Genomic DNA, 23,546 nt, shown 5'->3' on the forward strand with positions numbered 1-23,546 from the left:
AGTCCCACAGAGAAGGTCCAAAAGTAGTTTATACACCACACATTCATGGATTAAGGTGTAACTTCTCAAAGCAACTCCATAAAAAAAGACAACACTGCATTAACTGCACGAAGATTCAGTACATAAGTAAAAAACAACCGTCATCATTTGTAGTGACTCAGACACTATTTAGGATGCGAAAATTACTCTGTTGTTTCATACATACAAGCTCCTTGAGGAAAAGGACAGTGATTTTATTTTCTTGGTGTAACTCATAGGGCCACTGTGGGTGCTGGGTTAATGCCGTATTGAATTAAATTTAAATTAGGAGGATATTGGCAACAGGAGAACTATAAAACTATTTCTCCAATGAGGAAGTCAGCATAGGTACTCTGCCATTTTGTTTCCCAACCTGAATCAGCAGTTTTTTGCTTTCCTTTTTCTTTGTTGTTGTTCCTGGTGGTGGTGGCCTACAGGAGTAGCATAGCAACAGACGTTTGGCGTTTCAGTGGAACAGGTGATTGTTGACAGTTACAAGGTGAACTTGGTTGTATTTTTTCCCTTGGTAGCTTCTCAGCAATTGTGTGACCTTCTGGAATTTTGAACTATGCTCCTCTCTAATCAGGCATGAGAATGGTTAGGAATTCTACTTTTTTAAATTTATTTTTTAAGTACAAACAGATTTTTTAAAAATTAATTAATTTATTTTTGGCTGTGTTGGGTCTTCGCTTCTGTGCGAGGGCTTTCTCCAGTTGCGGCAAGCGGGGGCCACTCTTCATCGCGGTGCGCGGGCCTCTCACTATCGCGGCCTTTCTTGTTGCGGAGCACAGGCTCCAGACACGCAGGCTGAGTAGTTGTGGCTCACGGGCCTAGTTGCTCTGCGGCATGTGGGATCTTCCCAGACCAGGGTTCGAACCCGTGTCCCCTGCATTGGCAGGCAGACTCTCAACCACTGCGCCACCAGGGAAGCCCAGGAATTTTACATTTTTAAGTCTACTACACTCTGGTGCTCAGAGGAATGAGTACAGCCTATCCCAGGGACACCAAGTTTGACGCCCCCAAACAATGGCTAGAATAAAATTTGAAACCCTGGGAGAATGAAGGCTGGAGAATGACTTGCTCCCCTGTATCTTCTTTCCAAAATGTTTTTGGACATCTTATGAAGGCGTTTAAGGCTTTTTCTACAGCTGCTATTGGTTTTGCCAATTCATTCCTTCAAGCCACAACGATAAACATGTACAAACCCCTCTAATCCTCAGAGAGGTGGAGAAAAAGATAGGTGGGAAGTGCACTGTAGGAGAAGACTTTCTTTTCACAGGTGAGAGATTCCGTCGTATATATTCCTATTCCCCTAAATAACCGGCAAGGGGCTCATCAGGTTGAGCTATTGCAAAGAGCCACCATCATGGTTACAGTTTCCGTGTGATGGGGCCCCAGACATGAATTGCAAAGTAGTGTAGAGGATCCTGGAATATAAAACATGGTACAGAACACCAAAGAGGATTTAATCTTATTTATAAAAACGTGGTTGCAGGGGGGTGGCAAAAACAGGCGAGAGTGACTTGGGATCATCATTAATCATGTTTTAAGTACCAGCAAAGTGAAAACATTCTTCTGGAATTCACTGCAGTGACACTGAATCCTTCTACTAAGCAAATATGTGATGAGTTGATAAAAAGAAAAGAAAAAAGAAAGAAAGGTCCTGAACTCTTGACTACCGATATAATACAGTGAATACAGAAAATCAAAAGCATGCTTTCTATCTGACTCAAAATAAAGGTGCACTTAAACTTGTAAAAGACAACATTTTTATTTGAATGATATGACAGAACTGTCACAGGAGTGTTACCTGCTATAAAGAAAGCTAAAGAATTATTACCTTTATTAGACCAGTGACACTGAGCTTTAGCCATACATTTCTAACTTCTGTCCCTCTACAGAGACAATTTTCTTTTCCTAAATAAACTGTCATGCTAGTGTTAATATATTGTTGGCTCTCTCATGCTCTGAGAATACTGCTGATATAAAACATGTATATGTTAGATTGGTAATAGTATCTTTAGTGTAGCTGACTAGAACAAATGTGTTTCCCTCATGGCTGTGCTAATGTGATAAAGGAAAATTGGCTGTTCATCAGCTTTTGGCTGGGTAAAGACAGTAGAGATGGAGCCACATTCTTTTTTATGCATTAATACCATCGAGAACTTTTCACGAGTTATATTTCATGTGCCTGCATGTTGCGCAAAGATGTTGTAAAACATGAGATAATGCTACAAATAACAAAGTAGAAAAGCCTGTATCTTTTATAATGATAACAGTCAAACACCAAATGACAGTAACAGGCTGTAAAAAATGGGATGCAAAAAAAAAAGCCACGGTGGCGGTGTATATCCAGGTCCGTGAGGAGCTAGTGTGTGATTTTAGGTCTTTATGTTAAAGCTTCGTTTTATAATTAAGTAAAATGCAACACAGGGTCAGTGAGTTTAGGAAAGAACATGAAAGCAGGTTTTAAATGAAAGCAGGTTGGGTAGAGAGGATAAAAGCCATATTGAATAAGTTTTTGAAGAATTGATATTGCCAAGAAAATTATGATGTTAATTTCTAGGTGTGTGTGTGTGCTTTTTTTTTGAGAAGCAGTTTGAAAAGAGTTCACTCATATGATTTAAATATATCAGAGGATGGTTATTTTTGTCAATTTTTGTAAGGGTATTTTAATAGAATTTCATTTTGAATGCTATGATTTGGTATTTTGAAATGAAGATGTTAGCATCTGACCTTCAACTACAAGGCATTAAATTTCTCAATGAAGTAATCTGCATAAAGGTTTGATTGAATTGACTATTCAGGGATCAACACAGACAAAAATTTCATAACTTTTTATGGTGTAATCCAGGGGTGGTCAGACTACAGCTCACAGGACAACTCTGGCTGGCTACCTGTTTTTATAAAAGTTTTGCTGGAACACATCCATGCCCATTCACATACATGTTGTCTCTGGCTGCTTTCCTATTACAGCAGAGTTGAGCAGTTGTGACCTGGACCGTTTGGACCACAAAACCAAATCACTTGGCATACAAATAAAAAATATGTATTCTCTAGCTGTTTACCGAAAAAGTTTGTTTACCCCTGATGTAGGGAGTTGTTAGGTTGCCTGATTAATTAGCCTAGAACATGATTGGCAATTTTTTACGTTATTCTGTATTAGAGAAGTATAGATGAAAATTACCGACTAGATACCAACACCTAAGAAAGTAAATGTTTACAAGGATCCTTTTGTACTAGCAACCTAAATTGAATTATATCCATATGTAATGCATTTTTGGTATATCTGGTTTTGAATATTTTTGCCTTTTGTGTTCATTTCTGTTTGTTTCCAAATATGACTGTAACAAATTTAACTAGTAGCTAAAGAAACAACGTGTCTCCAAAAAGACTTATAAAGCATGGCAGTCAGAGCTGTTAAATATATGGGACAAACAGTTATGCATACCTGTGAATACCCTGGTAGATATGACCCCAGCACAAAACTATAACATATAGGTTTATATCTAGATATACAAACACAAGACATATCATTGAGCCATTAAAATAAAATTCCAGTCTTTCCAGCTGAAGGAAGTGGAGAAGTAGGAAATTAACTTGAGAAAGCCTGCTGAAGTGTAGTTATTATAAAATAAAAGGTTATGCAATCAAAATAATAACGGTGATAATCTCTTACAGGTACATCAGACAAAAATCAGTTTCTTCGTCAATGGTTTGGAAGAGGATAATACAGCTTTTGATGCAAGAACTCTAAGTGGTTCAATTACAGATTTTGCCTCTGGTACTATGCAAATAGGACAGAGCTTAAATGGTAAGAGTCCGACTTCAGAAAATTATTTACTTTATCCAATTACACTGTTTCTTAAAAATTGTGTCAAAAATAATATTTTAAAATACCCAGGTGTATTTGTTTCCTAGGGCTGCTGTAACACATTAGCACCAACTGGGTGGCAGCTTAATTAAGCAGATTTCATCCCCTGGTGGTTCTGGAGGGTAGAAGTCTGAAATCAAGGATTCAGCGTTGGTTTCTTCTGGAGGTTCTGAGGGAGAATTCATTCCATGCCTCTCTTTCTGGTGGCTTCTGGCGATACTTAGTGTTCCTTGACTTGTAGCTGTATAACTTCAATCTTTGCCTCCATCTTCACCTGGCCTTTTCCCCTTTGCTTTTCAGGACACTTGTGACCAGATTTAGGCCCCACCCTAATCCAGTATTGTCTTGTCTCAAGATCCTTACTTACATCAGCAAAGACCCTTTTTCCAAATAAACTCACAGTTGCAAGTTGCAGGTAGTCTTATCTTTTGGAGGCCATTATTCAACCCACTATATCAGGGAATCTTTAAAATTAGAATGTCTCTATCATTTATTTTTAAAGTAAGAACACTATGTAATAAACTATATTTTCTTTTTTTTAATTTATATTTTATTGAAGTAAAGTTGAATTGCAATGTTGTGTTCATTTCTGCTGTATAGCAAAGTGACTCAGTTACACACATATATATACATTCTTTTTTTATATATTCTTTACCATTATGGTTTATCACAGGATACTGAATATAGTTCCCTATGCTATACAGTAGGACCTTGTTGTTTATCCATTCTATATATACCAGTTTGCATCTGCTAATCCCAAACTCCAACTCCTACCCTCTCCCACTCCCCTCCCCCTTGGCAACCACCAGTCTATTCTCTAAGTCTGTGGTTTTGCTTCCATTTCATAGATAGGTTCATTGGTGTCATATTTTAGATTCCACATGTAAGTGATATATGGTGTTTGTCTTTCTCTTTCTGACTTACTTCACTTAGTATGATAATCTCTAGTTGCATCCATGTTGCTGCAAATGGCATTATTTTGTTCTTTTTTATGGCTGAGTAGTATTCCATTGTATATATGTACCACATCTTTATCCATTCGTCTGTTGATGGACATCTAGGCTATTTCCATGTCTTGGCTGTTGTGAATAGTGCTGCTATGAACATAGGGGTGGATGTATCTTTTTGAATTATAGTTTTGTCTGGATATATGCCCAGGGGCAGGATTGTTGGATCATATGGTAATTCTATTTTTAGTTTTCTGAGGAACCTCCATACTGTTTTCCACAGTGGCACCAACTTCCATTCCCACCAACAGTGTAAGAGGGTTCCGTTTTCTCCACACTCTCTTCAGCATTTGTTATTTGTAGACTTTTTAATGGTGGTCATTCTGACCAGTGTGAGGTGGGACCTCATTGTAGTTTTGATTTGCTTTTCTCTAATAATTAGCAATGTTGAGCATCTTTTCGTGTGCCTCCTGGCCATCTGTATTTCTTCTTAAACTATATTTTCTTTCTCTTTTTTTTCAAGTTTGTATTTTATTGTATGGCTGTTGTTAAAGTAGGACTTAGAGTATTAGACAGAAACTGGAAAATAATAGTCAACATGGAATAAACTGGATTAATGGTGTTCATATCTTCCCACCCTAAAAATGGGCCATGTAGATTAAGAAGATAATATGCATCACATCGTGAAAAGAACAGAAGTTGTATTTAGACTTCTCTTGAAATAACTATCACAGTGGTCTATAAAATTGTCTACACTTTAAAATGGGAATGCAAATTATTTTATATTATTAAATAATAAATGCTCATTATAAGAAAATCCAAACAACACAGAACTCTATAAAATAGGAAGCGTTTTCCTTTTTTGACCTTCATAGATAGATATAGTTAACTTTGTTATACCCTTCCATCATTTTTGTACATATAGCTAGAGATATGGTTATAAATATAATAATTTTCCAAAAATGAAATTATCATACATATGCTTTCTCTGAGCCCTCTAAAAATAAATACTTCCCCTCCAAATGTTATGAGAAACATGTCAATATGCCTTCTCATTTAAAATGGCTGCATTGTGCACAATTGTATAGCTGTAACCAAAACTTTTTAAACACGATTGTATTGATGAACATTTAGGTTATTTCTACTATTTCAACATTATTAGCAGTTATTTGATAGAAAACACTAAATATATATATCTATATATTATATCTGTGTCTATATCTATCATGCATATACACATAGACATATATATGTGTTTGAACAATTGTCTGTGCAGTTCCCTAAGACCTTTTACTTTGGCGTCAATTTCCCTGATTTCAAATCTCGTCTCTCTACTTACTAACCATGTGACCTGGAATAACTTTTTAATGTCTCTAAACTGTAGTTAAGTCCAATTTAAAATCATGATGATGATGATATTACAGTCCCATTGTAAGGATCAAATGAAGCTATGTCATAAAAAGCACTACTATTTTTCCAGCATCTGGTACCTAGTAGTTGCTCCATATTTGTGGAATGAATGAATACTGTACCTTGTATATACTAAATCATATTGATATGTAATACTATTATTAATATTATAATTATTTCCCTAACATGAATCAATAGAAGTTAAATATGTTGAAACATATGGTCATTTTTTAATTTTAATACATATGAGATTGATTACCCTAAAGCATAACAACAGATAATCTCCAGAAAGGTTGTGAAAATTTACAACCTGATTTAAAAATATAGGTAAGTATTTGCCTCCTTAAACAGTAACTGACCTTACAAACTATCCTTGTTTTTTTTCACTTTTGTCATTCCTCTCATTGAAAAATGTTTTTGTACACTGCCTTAGAATTATTTGGCCATTAGTGAGGTTGACTGGCTTTCCACATATGTCTTGATAATTTGCATTTCATTTGTTAATTCCTTATACATGTTGTGTGTCTATATTTATAGTCTGGAATTTCTTATTTGTAAAAGCTCATTAATGCTAAGAATATTATGTTACGTTTTCGTTAGTTTTTAGATAGTCTGATAACTTTGAATTATAGAAATTAAAAAATAATTTAAGTTTTTAATAAAGACAAAACATGCATATAACATAATGCATAAATATTAAGGGGTACAGCTTTATAAAATTTTAATCCTATATAATTCTCATCCAGAATGAGATCATCAAACATTTCTTGTATTGAAGACTCCTAGTGAATACCGACTCTAAAGGGAAACAAGAATAGTGTTAGTAAGGACCTCTATCGGTATAGATTAGTGTTGCCTATTCTTGAATTCTCATGTAAATTAAATCATGCAGTAGGTATTCTTTTGTGTCTAATTCCTTTTCTAAGCACTATGCCTGTAAGATTTATCTATATTGTGTGTTGCTATTTCTTTAAGCTTTAGGAAATACTTCTTTACTTTTTCAAAGTGGGTATTCTAACCAACGATATTTAAGAATTTCGGCGATCCATGTCCTACCAACACTGAGTATTGTCATATGTTATTGTTGTTTGCCATTCTGGTGGCTGTATGGTACATTTCCTGATGATTTATGATGTTGAGAACATTTTCATGTGCTTCTTGGTCATAGCTATGCTCTTTTGTGAAATACCTATTTAAGATTTTGCCAATTTTTAGTTGGATAGTTTGTCTTTTTATTACTTACAGGAGCTCTTCAGTATACTATCATTTTCCTTTGATCAACAGATATTCTTAATTTTAGTGAAGCCCAGTTTACTAACGTTTCTTTCAAACTTAATACTTCTCATGTCCTGTTTAGAATATCTTTGCAAATCCTGAAAGAATAAAGTGTAGGAGAACACCATAAACACCATAAAGATGTTTCCTTTCACTTTATTTTAAAAGTGCTATCATTTTACCTCTCAAATTTAGATTGATGTTCTTTCTGGGATTGATATTTGGGTATGGTATGAAGTAGGAGTCAAGATCCATTTGTGTTTTTCCCACCTGAATATCTAATTGACCCAGAAACATTTTCATCACTTCTCTACTACTTTGCAGTGGTAACTTTGTCACAAATTTTGTATCTGTTATGTGAAGATGGGTTTGTTCCTGAGCTCACCGTTTTGTTTCAATGATCTGTTTGCCCATACTTATCATTAAAGCATTTAGTTTTCATTTTTGTAGCTTCATAAAAGTCTTAATATCTAGAAGTATTTAATTTCTCCAACTCTTTTTTTCTTTCAAGATTGTCTTGGCTATTATACGAATTTTAGAAGGAGTTTTTCGATGTTCACAAAACTTTGAGGGAATTTGAATCCTTAACTCAATTTTGCGAGAATAGACAGCTATAGAATATCAAGTCTTCCAATCCATGAACATCATATACTCCTTACTTTCTCCCAGCAATGTTTTTAGTTTTCTGTATAGTGTCTCATTCATATTTGTAAGACTTAGTCCTGTGTATCTGTTGGTCCTTTTGTTCATGTAATTTCACTTCAATTGTTTTGGAACTTTATTCTCTAATTTTCTTTCTGTTATATAAAAATGCCATCAATTTTTATATTGACCTTAAGTCCAATGACCTTGCTAAATTTTAATTCTAATAGTTATACAATCCTATCATATATACATAGTAAATCAAATCTTTTCAAATGTTTGCAATAAAGGAATAAGTGGTCATGGCTTTGGAGTTGTCACATAGATATTTATGGGTGTTGTTATTAATAATTTTGAAATAATGTAAAATTTTAATTTCCCCCTATGACCTGAGTTATCTAGTTTAAAGAAAAAAGTATATATTTTTAATTTTCAAAAAACATTCTACAACACTGTGGTTAAATTTCCAGGCTCTGGGGTCAAATAAATTTAGGGTTGAATTCAATTTAGTTGTGTATTTTTGGTCAAAATATGTATCCCTTTTAAGTCTTAGGTTTCTAATCTATTAAATAATGTTTTAATAAATGATTCATGGGAATATTATAAGAATTATATGAGACTGTGTATGTGTAGTGTGTACTGCTTGTCATATTGTAACTGTTAATAAGTGTCAACTATTATTAACCTCTTTGAACATCTATTTTCTTATTGTGAAGCAGAGATAACAATGACTTTCCATAGAATTGTTGAGAGATCCAAAGAAAAATGACTCTATTATTTTAATTTGTATATTCTCTTATATCAAGCTAAACTTATGTGAAGAAGTAATATTTTAAGGAACCAATATATTTAGAAACTTGGTTTGAGTAATTAGTATATTGAAAAATTCTATAAAGTACTCTGCCTGCAAAATTCCTAATAACACATTACATCTTGTGAGCCTTATTTCAATATTTAACTCCCATTAGCACTCCTAAAAGTGTTTTATTGCCCCAAATATTGCTCACAGTAGTAGACAGTGCCATAAATTTGTCCACTCTGCACTGTGGGGTTGAAATGATTTGCTTCTATTCTATTTCAGTATACTAGATGTTGAATTAATGCTTCCAAAGGACTGTGTGGACTGAATATGATATTTGCTTTTAAACTGCAAAAAAATTGATTCAACTTCTGATTGGAAAACACATCATTGGAAAGGGTTTATTTCCAATGTTACTTAGTTTTTATTACAGTTTTTCTCCTTAAGTTCTGAGCATCGGAGAACTACAGGAGGAAAGAATATTTTAAAATAATTGTTATCTTTTTTCCCATCAATTTATAGGTACGGTTGTACCTACTGTATCTTTTCTCTAATTAGAGATGGCAGATAGCCTGGCTCATTACTTCTGCCTAATGAGCCAGGCTCCATGCCACCTCTCTAATCAGAAAAGAGATAGGTACAGAATGTTCCCACAGACTTATTATAAATCATTTTCTTTCTCTCACTTGCTCCTTTTTTCAATCAAAAAATTAAGTCCCTGTCCTCCATACTTTTGTCCGCATCCAAGATGGTTTCATTCACGAGAGGTAATTGTGCAAGAGATTACCGCGAGCTGAATTAAAGGTGCTCTCGTGCAGCACCGGGCTGGCTGTCTCTGCTTTGGAACAGATACTACCTCAAACACAGGCATATCAAACGAAGGCCTATAGGAAATCAAGATGGCTTTTCTTACTTTGTCTGGTTAGGCTTAATTTGTTTCTTTGGTTCTGTACCCAGGAAGCAACAACTTTTCACATGAGTATTGGCTGCTAGAGAGCCTTTTCTTTGAATCTCATTTCTAACTAGCATAACTTTCTAGAAAAATATGTTGCCAATGACACTTTCTGTTGCTGCAAGCCTTGTCTTTGCCTCCCCTAGGAAATTAATCAGTGTACCAGATGAATACTTTTTCCTGAGCCCTGTATCCATACTAATGGGATATGTATACATATTAACGTGATACTCTGATTTGCTTGGACTGATTTTTAAATATACAAATAGAAACACCTTAGACCATCCATATCAACCAATATGTATCTGTTTCTTTTTAGAATATTTTCTTCCAGTTGTGTGTTTATTTCAATGCCTCCAGTTGGGCATAAAACCTAGAGGAGTTGTGGTAACAGACATGTAATTGTAAGCAATCTCTAATGTCACTGTGATAATGAACTACAATAGCCCTCCACATTGTGGATTTAAAAATACAAAATCATGTGAATCAAAACTTTCCCGAGCTATTTCTGAATTCATTTATCAACAGAATTCTAATTTCCTTTTAAATGTGGGCATCCCTACATGATGCATTTAAAAGTGTGTAGCACTTTCTTAAGAAGGTAATTGGTCATTAAGAAATCAGTGGATGTTCGTTGTGTAGCTGTGAAAGTGAATATACAGGGAACAAAACGATAATCATCTGAAGCTAATGCCAGCTTCCCTTCCCTTCATGTTTTCTACTGTGTGTTGTATCTTAATTCACCTGCTTGTCTTTCTGGAGTTGGAATACTACTTTTATTTCTACTAGTGTCCCAAAGGTTAACATTTCTAACTTCAGTGAGGTACAGAAAGTCAGCTTTCCTTTTAGTTTAGCTGAGATTATGCCTAAATTTTTCTGAGAGAATTTTTTTTTTTGGGAATTAGATAAAAAGGCAAGAAATAGAAATGTATAGAAATTGATGGATTAAGACAGGTAAATGGAATGGAAGAAGAGTATAGGAACAAGGTATATAAAGGTATAGAGCAGTTTAATTAAAGATGAAATTGGTGTTTCAGAGCATTGCAGAAGAGATATCTAGCAATGCTATCAGGACAAGTGGCCCACTATGGTACAAACATAAAAAGATAATTTAAATGTGTACCTTACAACCATATTAACTAAAAACTGCAGATGAATTAAAATTTAAATGTGAAATGTGTAATCATGAGGTAGTAGAGGACAGTAAAGGCAAATGTTTCCATAATCCTGGCATATTGAAAGATTTTTATTAGCATGGTACCATGGCCAGAAACACTAAAGGAAAAATATTGAAACATCTGACTAATAAAATGAGAATTTAAAATTCAAACAATGCTTATCATTTTGTAATCAGTTTGGCAAGGAATAAAAAGAGAGAATGCTAGTGTTGGAAAGAATTTGTGATAACCTGGCAAGCTATGAAAAGTAAAAATGTGAAAGTTACGCCATCCAAGTATTCTCCTTCCAGGGCCTATATCTCAAGAATACAATTAAACAAGGCCCTAAATATGTACACAAAAATGTTCATTGTAGAATGACTTAAAGTGGCAAATAATTGGGACCAGTTAAAAACTTCAAAAGGGAATTGCTTAAACAGATGATAGTTTATACTTACAATGAAAAAGTGTGTACCATTAAGAGAAATAAAATGTCTGTTGGTAGAGACTTGGCAACAGGTTCATGATGTGTTATTACATGAGAAAAGCATGAGTGTGAGGTACACTATACTCTAACTTTAACATGGGTTGAAGAAATACAAATCTGCACTGGATATTAAACTCATTGTACGTAGAAATTATTGTCGTTATAATAATTAGTGCCTGAGAAACAAGGCATGAAATTTAGAGTCAGACAGTTTTTGGTTTGAATCCGGCTCTGCTTCTTAGAAGCCAATGACTTTGGCAAAGAATTGAGCTTCTCAATCCAATTTCCTCATTTGTTTCCTCATATGTAACATGTGTTTTAGATAAAGTTTTCAAAGCAAGTATAAAACTTATGAATAATATATACTTGGTTCGTGTTTGGTACTCAATGAAACTTTGCTATTATAAATATTAATGTTATAATAATTTAGATATTAAGTTTATTGACTTTGAAATTTAAATATTTAAAAATAATGGTCATGGACTACATTTAATTTTTTGGCTCAAAATCAACATTTTCTTAGAGCGAGGAAGAAAAAAATGTTCAATTTAGGGCAATGATGTACTAGATGTTTAAAACGGCTGTATTTTGTGTAGGAAAGTCCCATGAAATAATTTCTTTCTCTCTTCAAAGATTAGTCCTCTCTGGTACTCTTCATTGTTTCTTGCAAATCCTGAATTCTACCTGGTGTTATTTCCTTTTAGCTTGAAGAATTTCCTTTTTCGTTGCTTAGAGTTCAGTCAGTGGGAAACAAATTCTCTCAGCTTTTATGAAAAATGTCTTAATTTGTCTTTGCTTTCGAAAGATATTTTCACTGGCTGTAGAATTCTACATTGCTAATTGTAATTTTTTGCAGCACTTTAAAGCTTGTTGTTTCATTGTCTACTTGCCTTCATTGTTTCTGGTGAGAAATCAGCCATCATTCATATCAATATTCCTTTGTAAGGTATATGCCATTTTTCTCTTGTTGCTTAAAATTTTCTCTTTTATGTTAATAGTTTAAGTTGTGCCTGGATGTAGTTTTCATAGTATTTATCCTGGTTGAGGTTTGCTCAGATTCTTGGATGTATAAGTTGATGTTTTCACTACTTTTGGAAGTTCTGATGATTATCTCTTTAAACTTTTCTTTCTTTTCCTTTTTTTTTTTCATTCCACATTCTTTCTCCTCTTACTCTGGGACTTCAATTACACTTATGTTAGAGCACAGATAGTATCTCACAGATCTTGAGCACGATTTTTATTTGTTTGCTTGTTTTTGTTTTCCCTACTCTTTTTTTATTCTTAGTGTTTGGCTTTGGATACTTTCTATTGATTTGTCTTGATAGTCACTGATTATTTTCTCTCGTGTATCTAGGCTGCCGTTAAGCTTATCGAGAAAATTCTTCATTTTTTAATAACACACTTTTCGTTTCCAGTATTTCCATTTGGCTCCTTTTTTTAGGATCCATCTCTCTGCTCCTCTTTCCCCATCTTTTCACATGTATTGTCACCATTTTCACTAGATCTTTTAGTATTTTTACCATAGATATTTTCAAATCCCTATTTGATAATTCCAACATCCGGGCCATGTCTATTGACTATTTCCTTTTTTATGATGGGCCACATTTTCTTGCTGTTTCATGTGTCTTAAAATGTTTTTATTGTGTACCAGACATTTTGTATAAGGGAACAGAAGAGAGAGAAGTAAATAATAGTGACCTCCAGAGAAAAGAGCACTGCTGGTTCTATCAGGCCTCTAGAGTATATGTGCTAGTGGAGGGTAGGAGGATGGTGGGAGGCTAACAGCATCAAACTGATTTGAAGTTGACCTGGATGTGAGCTTTATTTCAGTTTTAATATAATTTAGTTCACCACTGGTTTCAGATATTTGAGGCTAGAATCACGATGGACTCAGACTCTGTGGTTGGTGCTCTTTGGGATTTGTCATCCCAGCCTACGTGGGGCTGCTTTCTTCTTACTCTGTAACTGATTCTGCTACTTCTCACCTCTCTGTTAGGGATGAGAGGAGATGTGGGTCTCAGTTCTCCTATGAAAGGCTTGTTACTTTCTAGAATTTAATTTATTCGGATTTCTCTGTGTCCTCTACTTTCTGATGGGTTAAAAATGATTTTATAGCTTATCTGGCTTATTTTAGTTGTTTGATAGCAAAGTGATGGTCTCTTGCAACTTTCTACATCTGAAGAATTGTAACACTTGATATAACATTTTCTTTCTTTGACCAACTCTGTACTTTAACTCTGCAGCTCTCTTGGTTCTTAACTATTGCTGGTCTCAGGTATTTTGGCCAAGGAAGGTACCTATTACTTAGCCCAAAAAATTATTTTAGTAGAATTCGAGAATTGACTTTATAGTTACACCTTCTCATTTTTCCTGGAGATTTTTGTCTTTTGTGGGCCCTAAGCTTACGTCTGTTTGTTTTTCAATTTTACATCAGTTATCTTTGGTTTGCCTGAAATCTATTCACTGCCAATATTTAAACCTGAAACTTATTGAGGATTCTGAACTTTTGTTGTTAGACGATCTCAACTTACTAGTGATCATGTGACTTCTACTGAGCAATATTTTTATTTTTTATTTCAGTGCCTCTTAGCAGTTCCCTTTGTCAAGAAGCAGTCTTTTCATCACTTCATCTAGCATATAAACTTCTTGCATTTCCTTTTCCTGTCTGAGATACACTTGTATTTATCACCTTGTACTGTCTGGTACCCTGAATCAGGTCATCTTTCAACCTCTCTGGGACCTTCCATCAATTGATCTGAACAACTTTTCACTGTTCCCCACTCCCTTGATATGTATTATTCCCTTGTTAGTCAGCTTAAGTTTCATGGTCAAATATTATAATTACTATCTTACACACACCATGACTCTCCTGCTTTTTTTTTTTTTTTTTTTTCTTTTCACTTTCTAGTATTATCTTGGCAACACCACAGTACTGGTTATATGTACCCAGTCAGGATGCCTGGTCTCCCTTAAGTTTATGATCATAAACCTCATATGTGCCCTGAAATCATTCCATATTTCTCTCATCTATGCAGTTTCCCTGTCCTATGACAACTATGTACATAATTTGTTCTCTTCTCAAACTTACTCCTTATCCTCTAAGTTGATATTACCTCCTCTTTCACTATGAAAATGAAAACAAACCATAAAGGAACGTCTATAGATTCACACTGCTATATTTACCCACCTCTGTCATACAATCGATCTTATCCAGGAAAATTTCCCAGCCTTTTCCCCACTTACTCCTATATTGTAAAGTCTTCTTGTATAAATGGAACATTTCAAAGATAAGTTGTTATTCTTCCATTAAAAACATTTTCTTGACCCCGATTTCCTCCACCGGCCCACTGTTGCATTTCCTTGCTCCTCTTTTTAAGCAAAACTCCCCCAAAGTATTGTCAGTGATAGTTGTCTTGAATTCCTCTTTTCCAATTCTACTGACTACTATCAGGCTTTAGCTCATCACCACAGTTAAACTAATTGACCTTCATTTCATAAATCTAATAGTTAATTTCAATAATTTATGTGACCCATCAACATCATTTAATAGAGTTGAGATCACTCCTTCCTCCTTGATAGACTTTCTTCACTTGGCATCTAAGAGTGAATCATCTCCTGGTTTGCCTTTGAATTTCTAGTTGCTACTTATCACTTTGATTTCCTAGTTCCTCTTTCTTTATTACTTGACTTATTAATATTGGTGTTCCAGGCCTTACACCTTGACTTTGTTTCCAAGTCTATATACACTCACTCCCTTAAAGATCACCTCTAGTCTCATAGCTCTAAATACCATCTGAATGACTTGACTTCCAAATTGGGATCTACCCATCACCCTCCCCATAAGACTCTTTCCTAAACTCCAGAATGCTACATACATCAGACTATCCAAAATCTCCATTTGGAGGCTTAATTTATACCTCAAAATTAAGCTTATTTTTTTCCTAAATTGAAATCCTGGTTTTTAGACCTCTCTCTTTGACTCACACAGTTTCTCCCATAGCCTTCCCCATCTCAGGTGAGGGCAACTTTATTTTTCCACTACTTCAGGGCAAAAGATTTGGAGTCATCCTTGCCAATTCTCTTTCTCTCACATTTTATATCTCATGTGTCAGAAAAAAATTCTGCTGATCATACTTTCAAAATATATCCAGTTTGATTCCTTCTTACCACCTCCACTAGAATCATTCCCATCCAAGTCATGATTGTTGTTCTTACTGGATTGTTGCACAGTCTTTCAACTGCTTGCACTCTGGCCCTCCGCTTTATTCTCCACACAGAAGCCAGAGTTTCTCTGTTAAAAAAGAGTCAGATCATATTACTTCTCTGTTCAAAATGCTCTATTATTTCCCTGCCTCCCCAGCCTGAAAGCCACCATTTTTACAATGGCCTATAAGACCTACATGAACTGACTGCAGTTGCCTCTCTGGCTTTATCTCTTATTACTGTTTTCTTTGCTCTCTTTGTCTCAACCAAACTGGCCTTTTTCTGTTTCTTGATTTTGTGAGGCAGTTTCTGTCTTAGAGCCTTTGCACCACTGGCTATTCCTTCATTCAGTTGGAACCATTTTACCTTCTGATATCCACAGGGCAGACTCCCTTACCTGCTTCAAGTCTGCTCAGATATCACCTTCTTAATGAAGTCTTCCTTACTACCCTGTTCAAAATTGCCAACACCAGCTCCCCATGTCTGGCCCTCATTATGCCACTCTATTGTTTTTCTTTCTATAACACTCTGTTTTCACATATTATACGTTACTTATTATTGTTGTGTATATCTGTTTACCCCTCTAGAATATAAGTCCTATGAAGGCAGAGATTTTTTTTTTTGTTTGCATTATTCACTGATATATCCCAAGAGCCTAGAAGATTGCCTGTCCCACGGTAGCTATTCAATATTTGCTGAATACATGAATGGATGGCAGGATCTGAAAGATAGAATATAATGGGTACAAGTCTTCACAGCTTCAATCAGTTTGTCGGCCTCATCTCTTTGGCAATGTTACAGAAGTGATACCCTATGAACTAGGTTTGTGAGAATAGAAAATGTTACAAAGAAGTAGTTGAGCAGCCATTGCGTCTAAAGGAGAAGAAGGAGTCAAAGATGTTTCCTAGATATACCAGCATAGAGAGAAATAAGGAAGTTGCGGTTGTGTGCGTGCATGCTTGTGAGGTGGGGAGAGAGGGAGGGAGAAGAGGAGAAGGTTAATGGAGCAGAGGGGAAGAGAGAAGGAAGAGGGGACAGAGTAAGCTTAGGGGAATGAGTTTTAAATTATTTATTTGAGATAGTAAAGAATTATCCAAGTGGAAATGGCAAAAGGTCATTTGGGACAAGAGAGTGGATTTGAGAATTGATTTAAGGACTAATGATATGCAGATAAGAATGTTCCTCATAGAGGTCATTTTTGAAGCTCTAGAAGCAGGTGAAATTCTTAAAGGAAAGAAATGTAGAAAAAAGAGTATTGAGCTATAGAGAGAAGGTTGGGAAATGGAGATATGGAAGAGAAGCAGCTGAGGGGATACAGATGTGGCCTGGAAGGATTAGGATTTAGAAGACAGATATTGAAAATTTCACGAAGTTCTTCAATAATATCAAGCAGCTGAATATCAAGGAGAATGAGAAGTTATAAAACTGAAAATGATACCTAGGGAGGCCGTCAAGAATGCACTTTCAGTCTAATGATGATGGTCGAAAAGGGACTGTAGATAATTTTAAAATGAGACTGAATGATGAAGGACAGAAGGCCTTGAGTGCAGATACTGTAGAAGGCTGGGTCTGAAGAGAAGGAAAGGAATTGGCTACAGTTGGCATAATACAAGCTGGTGTTCTCTAGTGGTTGATTATTACTTTTGAGTATTTTGTGGTCATCTGTTAATTCTTCAGGAAAACACCTTGCCTTTCACTGATCTTTACTGATTCTGGAGGTGAGTTTTCAGACTTTCCTCAATTCAAGGAATTTTATAATAGTGTATGTATTGTGTAATTGTATAAAATGCCTGTGTTAATCGTATATGACTATATTGAATGCTTGTGCTTTTTGTTATTGTTGTCTGCAACGATACTGTTATTTAGAACTTTATTTTCCTTTTTATGGTTCCATGACAGCTGGAGTGTATTCTTATCTTTTTGCTATTGATACCTAAAAGCAACATTAACAATAACAAAAACAGAAAACACATTCTAAATTTTCTGGCATAAAATCCTTACCATTGTGAGCATTAAAAAACAAATGAGCAAGCTCCTTTGACTCTCCATTCTAGAGCCATCATATTTTGAAGTTCTAGATTTTTACGATTTGTTTTTGTAATTTGTTTCAGAGTGAAATGTTTTCTTTTGTGTCACACTGACTAGAGATCAGATAATTAACCTAACCCCATCATGCATAATTTTAATTTTAACTTGAACTTTTGATAGAACTGAGGAAAAGCCATTATCTAAGTCTTTGTGGAATGGACACAGATTTGTTTTCTCTTCTACCACATTGGCAGTTTGTTTCTTACCTATATCAGTCTATTAATGGTATTGTCAAAATGCTCAGTCTTTAAGCTTTATTATTTTCAAAAATGAAGATTCTCTACCAAATGTTAAATAGATAGCTAGTGGGAAGCAGCTGCATAGCACAGGGAGATCAGCTTGGTGCTTTGTGACCACCTACAGGGGTGGGATAGGGAGGGTGGGAGGGAGGCTCAGAGGGAGGGGATATGGGGACATATATATACATTTAGCTGATTCACTTCATTATACAGCAGAAACTAACAAAACATTGTAAAGCAATTATACTCCAATAAAGAGGTTAAAAAAATAAAAAAAATTAGAAAAAATTATGAAAAAATGAAGATTCTCAGTTTGATATTATACCAGAAATTTTTTCAAAAATTTACAGTAATTATCTTTAATTCTTTTAGTCTGTAGGTGGGTACCTCTATTTAAAAGCAACTATGCCAATCATTATACTTCTAGTTCCAATTCTAAAATTTTTTTTTCGTTCACAAGGACAGATCTAGTCTTAATAACTTGTTGCTATTTCCTTTTATTTGACTTGAGCATTTTTAGTAATATCTAACTTTCTAAGATAATTTAGAAATTTTTCCTTACATCAGTCATTTTTTCCAGGTAATGGAGATATATGACCTTGAAATATCAAAATGTACTTAAACAATTTTTAAAGATTCTTGAAGATCCCCCTCTCCTATTCTCTATTTACAATTATCATTCTCATGTCTTTTTTATACCTTTATTATAAGGTTGAACCGTATAAAATTGCCATTCTTACAGACTAAAAATTGTCAGATATTAACTATTTCAACCTAATATAATTATACTTAAATAATATACATGCTATTGTCTTCATGTTGTTAAAATTTACATAAATGGCTTTATAGTGTATTTTCACCTTGGCTTTTTCATAAAAATAGTTTTTGAGAATTTAAAATTTTGAGGTCTGGTTCATTCATTTTAGCTGCCCTATTAATATTCCATTTTATGAATAAAAGCATATATTATATATTTGTTCCCATGTTAAGAATTGTTTCTTTATAATTTAGGAAATTTCATAGTTAACATATTGTATGTTTCTTCTTGTACACATTTGTTTTACTTCTTCCTTTCTAATCTGGAAGCCTTTTCTTTTTCTTGCTTAATTGCCCTGGCTAGTACCTCCAGAACAATATTTACCAGAAGTGGTAAACGTGGATGTTGGTGTCTTGTTACTGATCATAGAAGGGAGAGTAGTGTTTTGCCTTCAAGTGTGATGTTAGCTGTTGATTTTTATAAATTCCCTTTCTCAGGTGAGGAATTTCTATTTTTTCAATGTTTATTGTTTTTATAATGAAAGAATTTTGGAATTTGACAAATGCTTTTTTCTGCACCTATGGAGATGATCATTTGTTTTTGTCCTTTATTCTATCATATTGTTCATTATTTGGTTTTCACATGTTGAACCCGCCTTGAATCTTTAGGATAAATCCCAATTGCTTGTGGTGTATAATCCTTTATTTATGATGTTAAATTTGGTTTACTGGCATTTTATGAAGATATTTTTGATCTGTAACTTTCTTTACTTGTAATGTCTTTATTGGTTTTGGTATCAGGGTAAGATAACGTCATAGAATTATTTGGGACGTGTTTCTACTTTTTCTGTTTTTTGAAGAGTTTGTGAAGGATCGACATTGTTCCTCTTTTAAATGTTTATAAGAATTCAGTGAAGACATCGATCCTGGATTTTCTTTGTGGAAAAATTTTTTTTACTAAATTTATCTCTTTTTTATTATCACTCTATCCAGAATGTCTATTTCTTCTTTTTTCATTCACTATCAATTTTCTTTGTTTTTATTGTTTCTTCTTCCAGTTTTATTGAAATATAATAGACATACAGCACTGTATAAGTTTAAGGTACACAACATAATGATTTGATTTACATACATCATGAAGTGATTATCACAATAATTTTAGTGAACATCCATCATGTCATACAGGTATAAAAGTAAAGAAATAGAAAAAAAGTTTTTTTCTTCTGATGAGAACTCTTGAGATTTACTCTCTTAACAGCGTTTGTATATGACATACAGCAGTGTTAATTATATTTATAATGTTGTACATTACATCACTAGTACTTATTTATCTTATAACTGGAAGTTCATACTTTTTGACTGTCTGCATCCACTTCCCCCTCCCTCCACCCCATCTCCACCTCTGGTAACCACAAATCTGATCTCTTTTTCTGTAAGTTTGTTTGTTATTTTTTTGAAGTATAATAGACCTATAGCACTATGTTAGTTCCCGTTACACAGCATATTAATTCAAAATTTCTGTGTATTTCAAACTGATCACTACAATTAATCGGTTACCATATGTCACCATGCAAAGATATTACATAGTTATTAACTATATTCCCCACACTGTACATTTCATACCTGTGACTCATTTATTTTGCAACTGGAATTTTGTACCTCTTAATCTCCCTCACCTATTTCTTTCCTCCTCCTGCCCCCCCCCCACTGGCAAACCCCTATTTGTTATCTGTATCTATAACTCTGTTTATGTTTTATTATGTTTGTTCACTTGTTTTGTTTCTTTAGATTTCACATTTAAGTGAAATCATACATTATTAACCTTTCTCTGTCTGACTTATTTCACTAAGCGTAATACCCTCTAAGTCCATCCATGTCGTTGCAAATGACAGGATTTTATTTGTGTGTGTGTGTACACCACATATTCTTTATCCATTCGTCTATTGATGCACACTTTGGTTGCTTCCATATCTTGGCTACTGTAAATAACACTACAATGAATATAGAGGTGCATACATCTTTTCTAATTGGTGTTTATGCTTCTTTGGATAAATACTGAGGAGTGGTATTGCTAGATCATATGGTAGTTCTACTTTTAATCTTTTGAGAAATCTCCATACTGTTTTCCATAGTGGCTGCACCAATTTACATTCCCACCAACAGTGCACATGGGTTCTCCTTTTCTCCACATCCTTGCCAACACTTGTTATTTGTTGCCTTTTTGATAATAGTTTTTATGACAGGTGTGAGGTAATATCTCATTGTGGTTTTGATTTGCATTTCCCTCATGATTCGTGATGTTGAGCATCTTTTCATCTGCCCATTGGCCATCTGTGTATGTGTATCTTCCTTGGAAAAATGTTTATTTAGATCCTCTGCCCATTTTTCAGTCAGGTTGTTTGTTCTTTTGTTGTTGAATTGTATGAGTTCTTTATATATTTTTGATATTAACCACTTATCAGATATATCATTTGCAAATACCTTCTCCCATTCACTAGGTGGCCTTTTTGTTTTACTGATAGTTTCCTGCTCTGTGAAAAAACTTTTTAGTTTGATATAGTCCTGTTTATTTTTGCTTTTGTTTCCCCTACCCAAGGAGACATATCCAAAAACATATTATGAAGATCAGTGTCAAAGAGCAAATACCTATGTTTTCTTCTAGAAGTTTTATGGTCTTAGGTCTTACATTTAAATCTTTAATCCATTATGAATTTTTTTGTGTGTGTAATGTGATAGTAGTCCACTTTGATTCTTTTGCATCTAGCTGTCCAGTTTTCCCAACACCATTTGTCGAAGAGACTGTCTTTTTCCTATTGTATATTATTGCCTCCTCCTTTTTCATAGAGTAATTGCCCATATAAGTCCATATTCACTGGGCTTTCTATGCTGTTCCATTGATCTATGTGTCTGTTTTTGTGCCAGTATTATACTGTTTTGGTTACTGTAGCTTTGCAGTATCGTTTGAAATCAGGGAGCATGACACCTCTGGGTCTTTCTCAAGAATGTTTTAGCTATTCAGGGTCTTTTGTGTTTCCATACTAATTTTAGAATTATTTGTTCTATTTCTGTGAAAAATGCCACTGGTATTTTGACAGGGATAGCATTGAATCTGTAGATTGTTTAGGTAGTATGGTCATTTTAACATTGTTAGTGTATAGAAATGCAATAGATTTCTGTATATTAATTTTGTAACCTGCATCTTTACTGAATTCATTGATGAGCTCTGGTAGTTTTTTGGTGATGATGCCTATTTCTTCTTGAGTCAGTTTCAGTAGTTTGTACCTTTCTAGAAATTGGTCTGTTTGATCTGGATTATCTAATTTTAGCATAAATTGTTCATGGGATTCTCTTATAATCTTTTTATGTCTGTAAGGTCAGTTGTAATGTCCCCTCTTTCATTCCTGATATTACTAATTTGAGTCTTCTCTCCTTTTTTCTTTGTCCGTCTAGCTGAAGATTTGTCAAATATGTTGACCTTTTCAAAAAACCAATTTTTGATTTTGCTGGTTTTCCCTTTATTTCATTTGTGTCTAATCTTTATAACTTCCTTCCTTTGGATTGCTTTGGATTGCTTTGGATTGCTTTGGATTGCTTTGGATTGCTTTGGATTTTGTTTCCTTTCTTCTTTCTAGTTTCTTAAGGTAGAAGATTAGGCTATTGATTTGATAACTTTCTTCTTTAATATAGATGATTATAGTTATACATTTCCCTTTAAGCAGTGTTTTACCTGAAACTCATGAAGTGTGATATGTTTTATATTCATTTTTATTTGTCTTAAGGATTTCCTGGTTTTCTTGTAATTTCCTCTTTGACCTATTGGTTATTGGGAATGTGTTTGGTTATAGTTTATGTGATTTATATATATATATTTTTGCTATTTTTTAGCTTTCAAACTATTTGTTTCTTTGAGCTTGTCTCTTGTAGAAAACATATAGTTGAATCATATTTGTGGTTTGTTTTTCCATTCTGCCAATATCTCGTTTTTTTATTGGGGTGTTTAAACCATTTACTTTTAATGCAATTACTGATAAGATAGTTACCTTTGTAATGTCACTTTGCTGTTTGTTTTCTATGTCTTATGTCTTTTTTGTTCCTCTATTTCTCGGTTACTCTTTTCTTTTGTGTTAAATAAATGTTTTTGAATGTACCATTTTAATCCCCTTGCCATTTCTTTTACTATATTTGTTTTTATTTTATTAGTAGTTTCTCAGGTTATCACAATTACATCCTAACTTATAATAACCTATTTTGAATTAATACCAACTTAATTTCAATAGTATACAAAACTCTGTGCCTATATTTTGTTTGTTTTCCTCCCCCTTGTTATTGTCATTCAAATTGTGTTGTTAGATGCCCATCAACACAGATTTATAATTATTGCTTTATTCAATTCTCTTTTTAATCAGGAAAAAAAGAATTATAAATGAAATATTTATATAATCTTTTATATTTATTATGTAGTTACTTTTAAAAATGCTCTTTATTTCTCTACGTTCATTAGAACTCTTGTCTAGTGTTCTTTCATTTCAGCCTAAAGACTTCCTTTAGTACTTCTTGTAAATTAGGTCTATAAGTCATAAATTCTCTCAGTTTTTGTTTACCCTGGAATGTCTTAATTTGTCCTGAATTTTTAAAGAATAGTTTTACAGGAAAGATAATTTTTGTTGACAGTCTTTTTTTCTTTCAGTGCTTTAAATAA

The 23,546-nt window shown here is 34.0% G+C and overlaps 1 protein-coding gene across 1 annotated transcript in view; it reads left to right on the forward strand.

Moving 5' to 3' along the window:
• USH2A (usherin) overlaps positions 1–23,546 on the forward strand; it is a 795,295-nt gene that overhangs the window by 56,817 nt on the left and 714,932 nt on the right. The window contains exon 3 of the mRNA XM_068538548.1: positions 3,700–3,832. Within this exon, the coding sequence (XP_068394649.1) occupies positions 3,700–3,832 (133 nt within the window). The remainder of the gene's footprint in view (positions 1–3,699; positions 3,833–23,546) is intronic.

Source organism: Eschrichtius robustus, chromosome 3, assembly GCF_028021215.1.
Source record: "Eschrichtius robustus isolate mEscRob2 chromosome 3, mEscRob2.pri, whole genome shotgun sequence".
In the NCBI taxonomy this organism is placed as follows: domain Eukaryota; kingdom Metazoa; phylum Chordata; class Mammalia; order Artiodactyla; family Eschrichtiidae; genus Eschrichtius; species Eschrichtius robustus.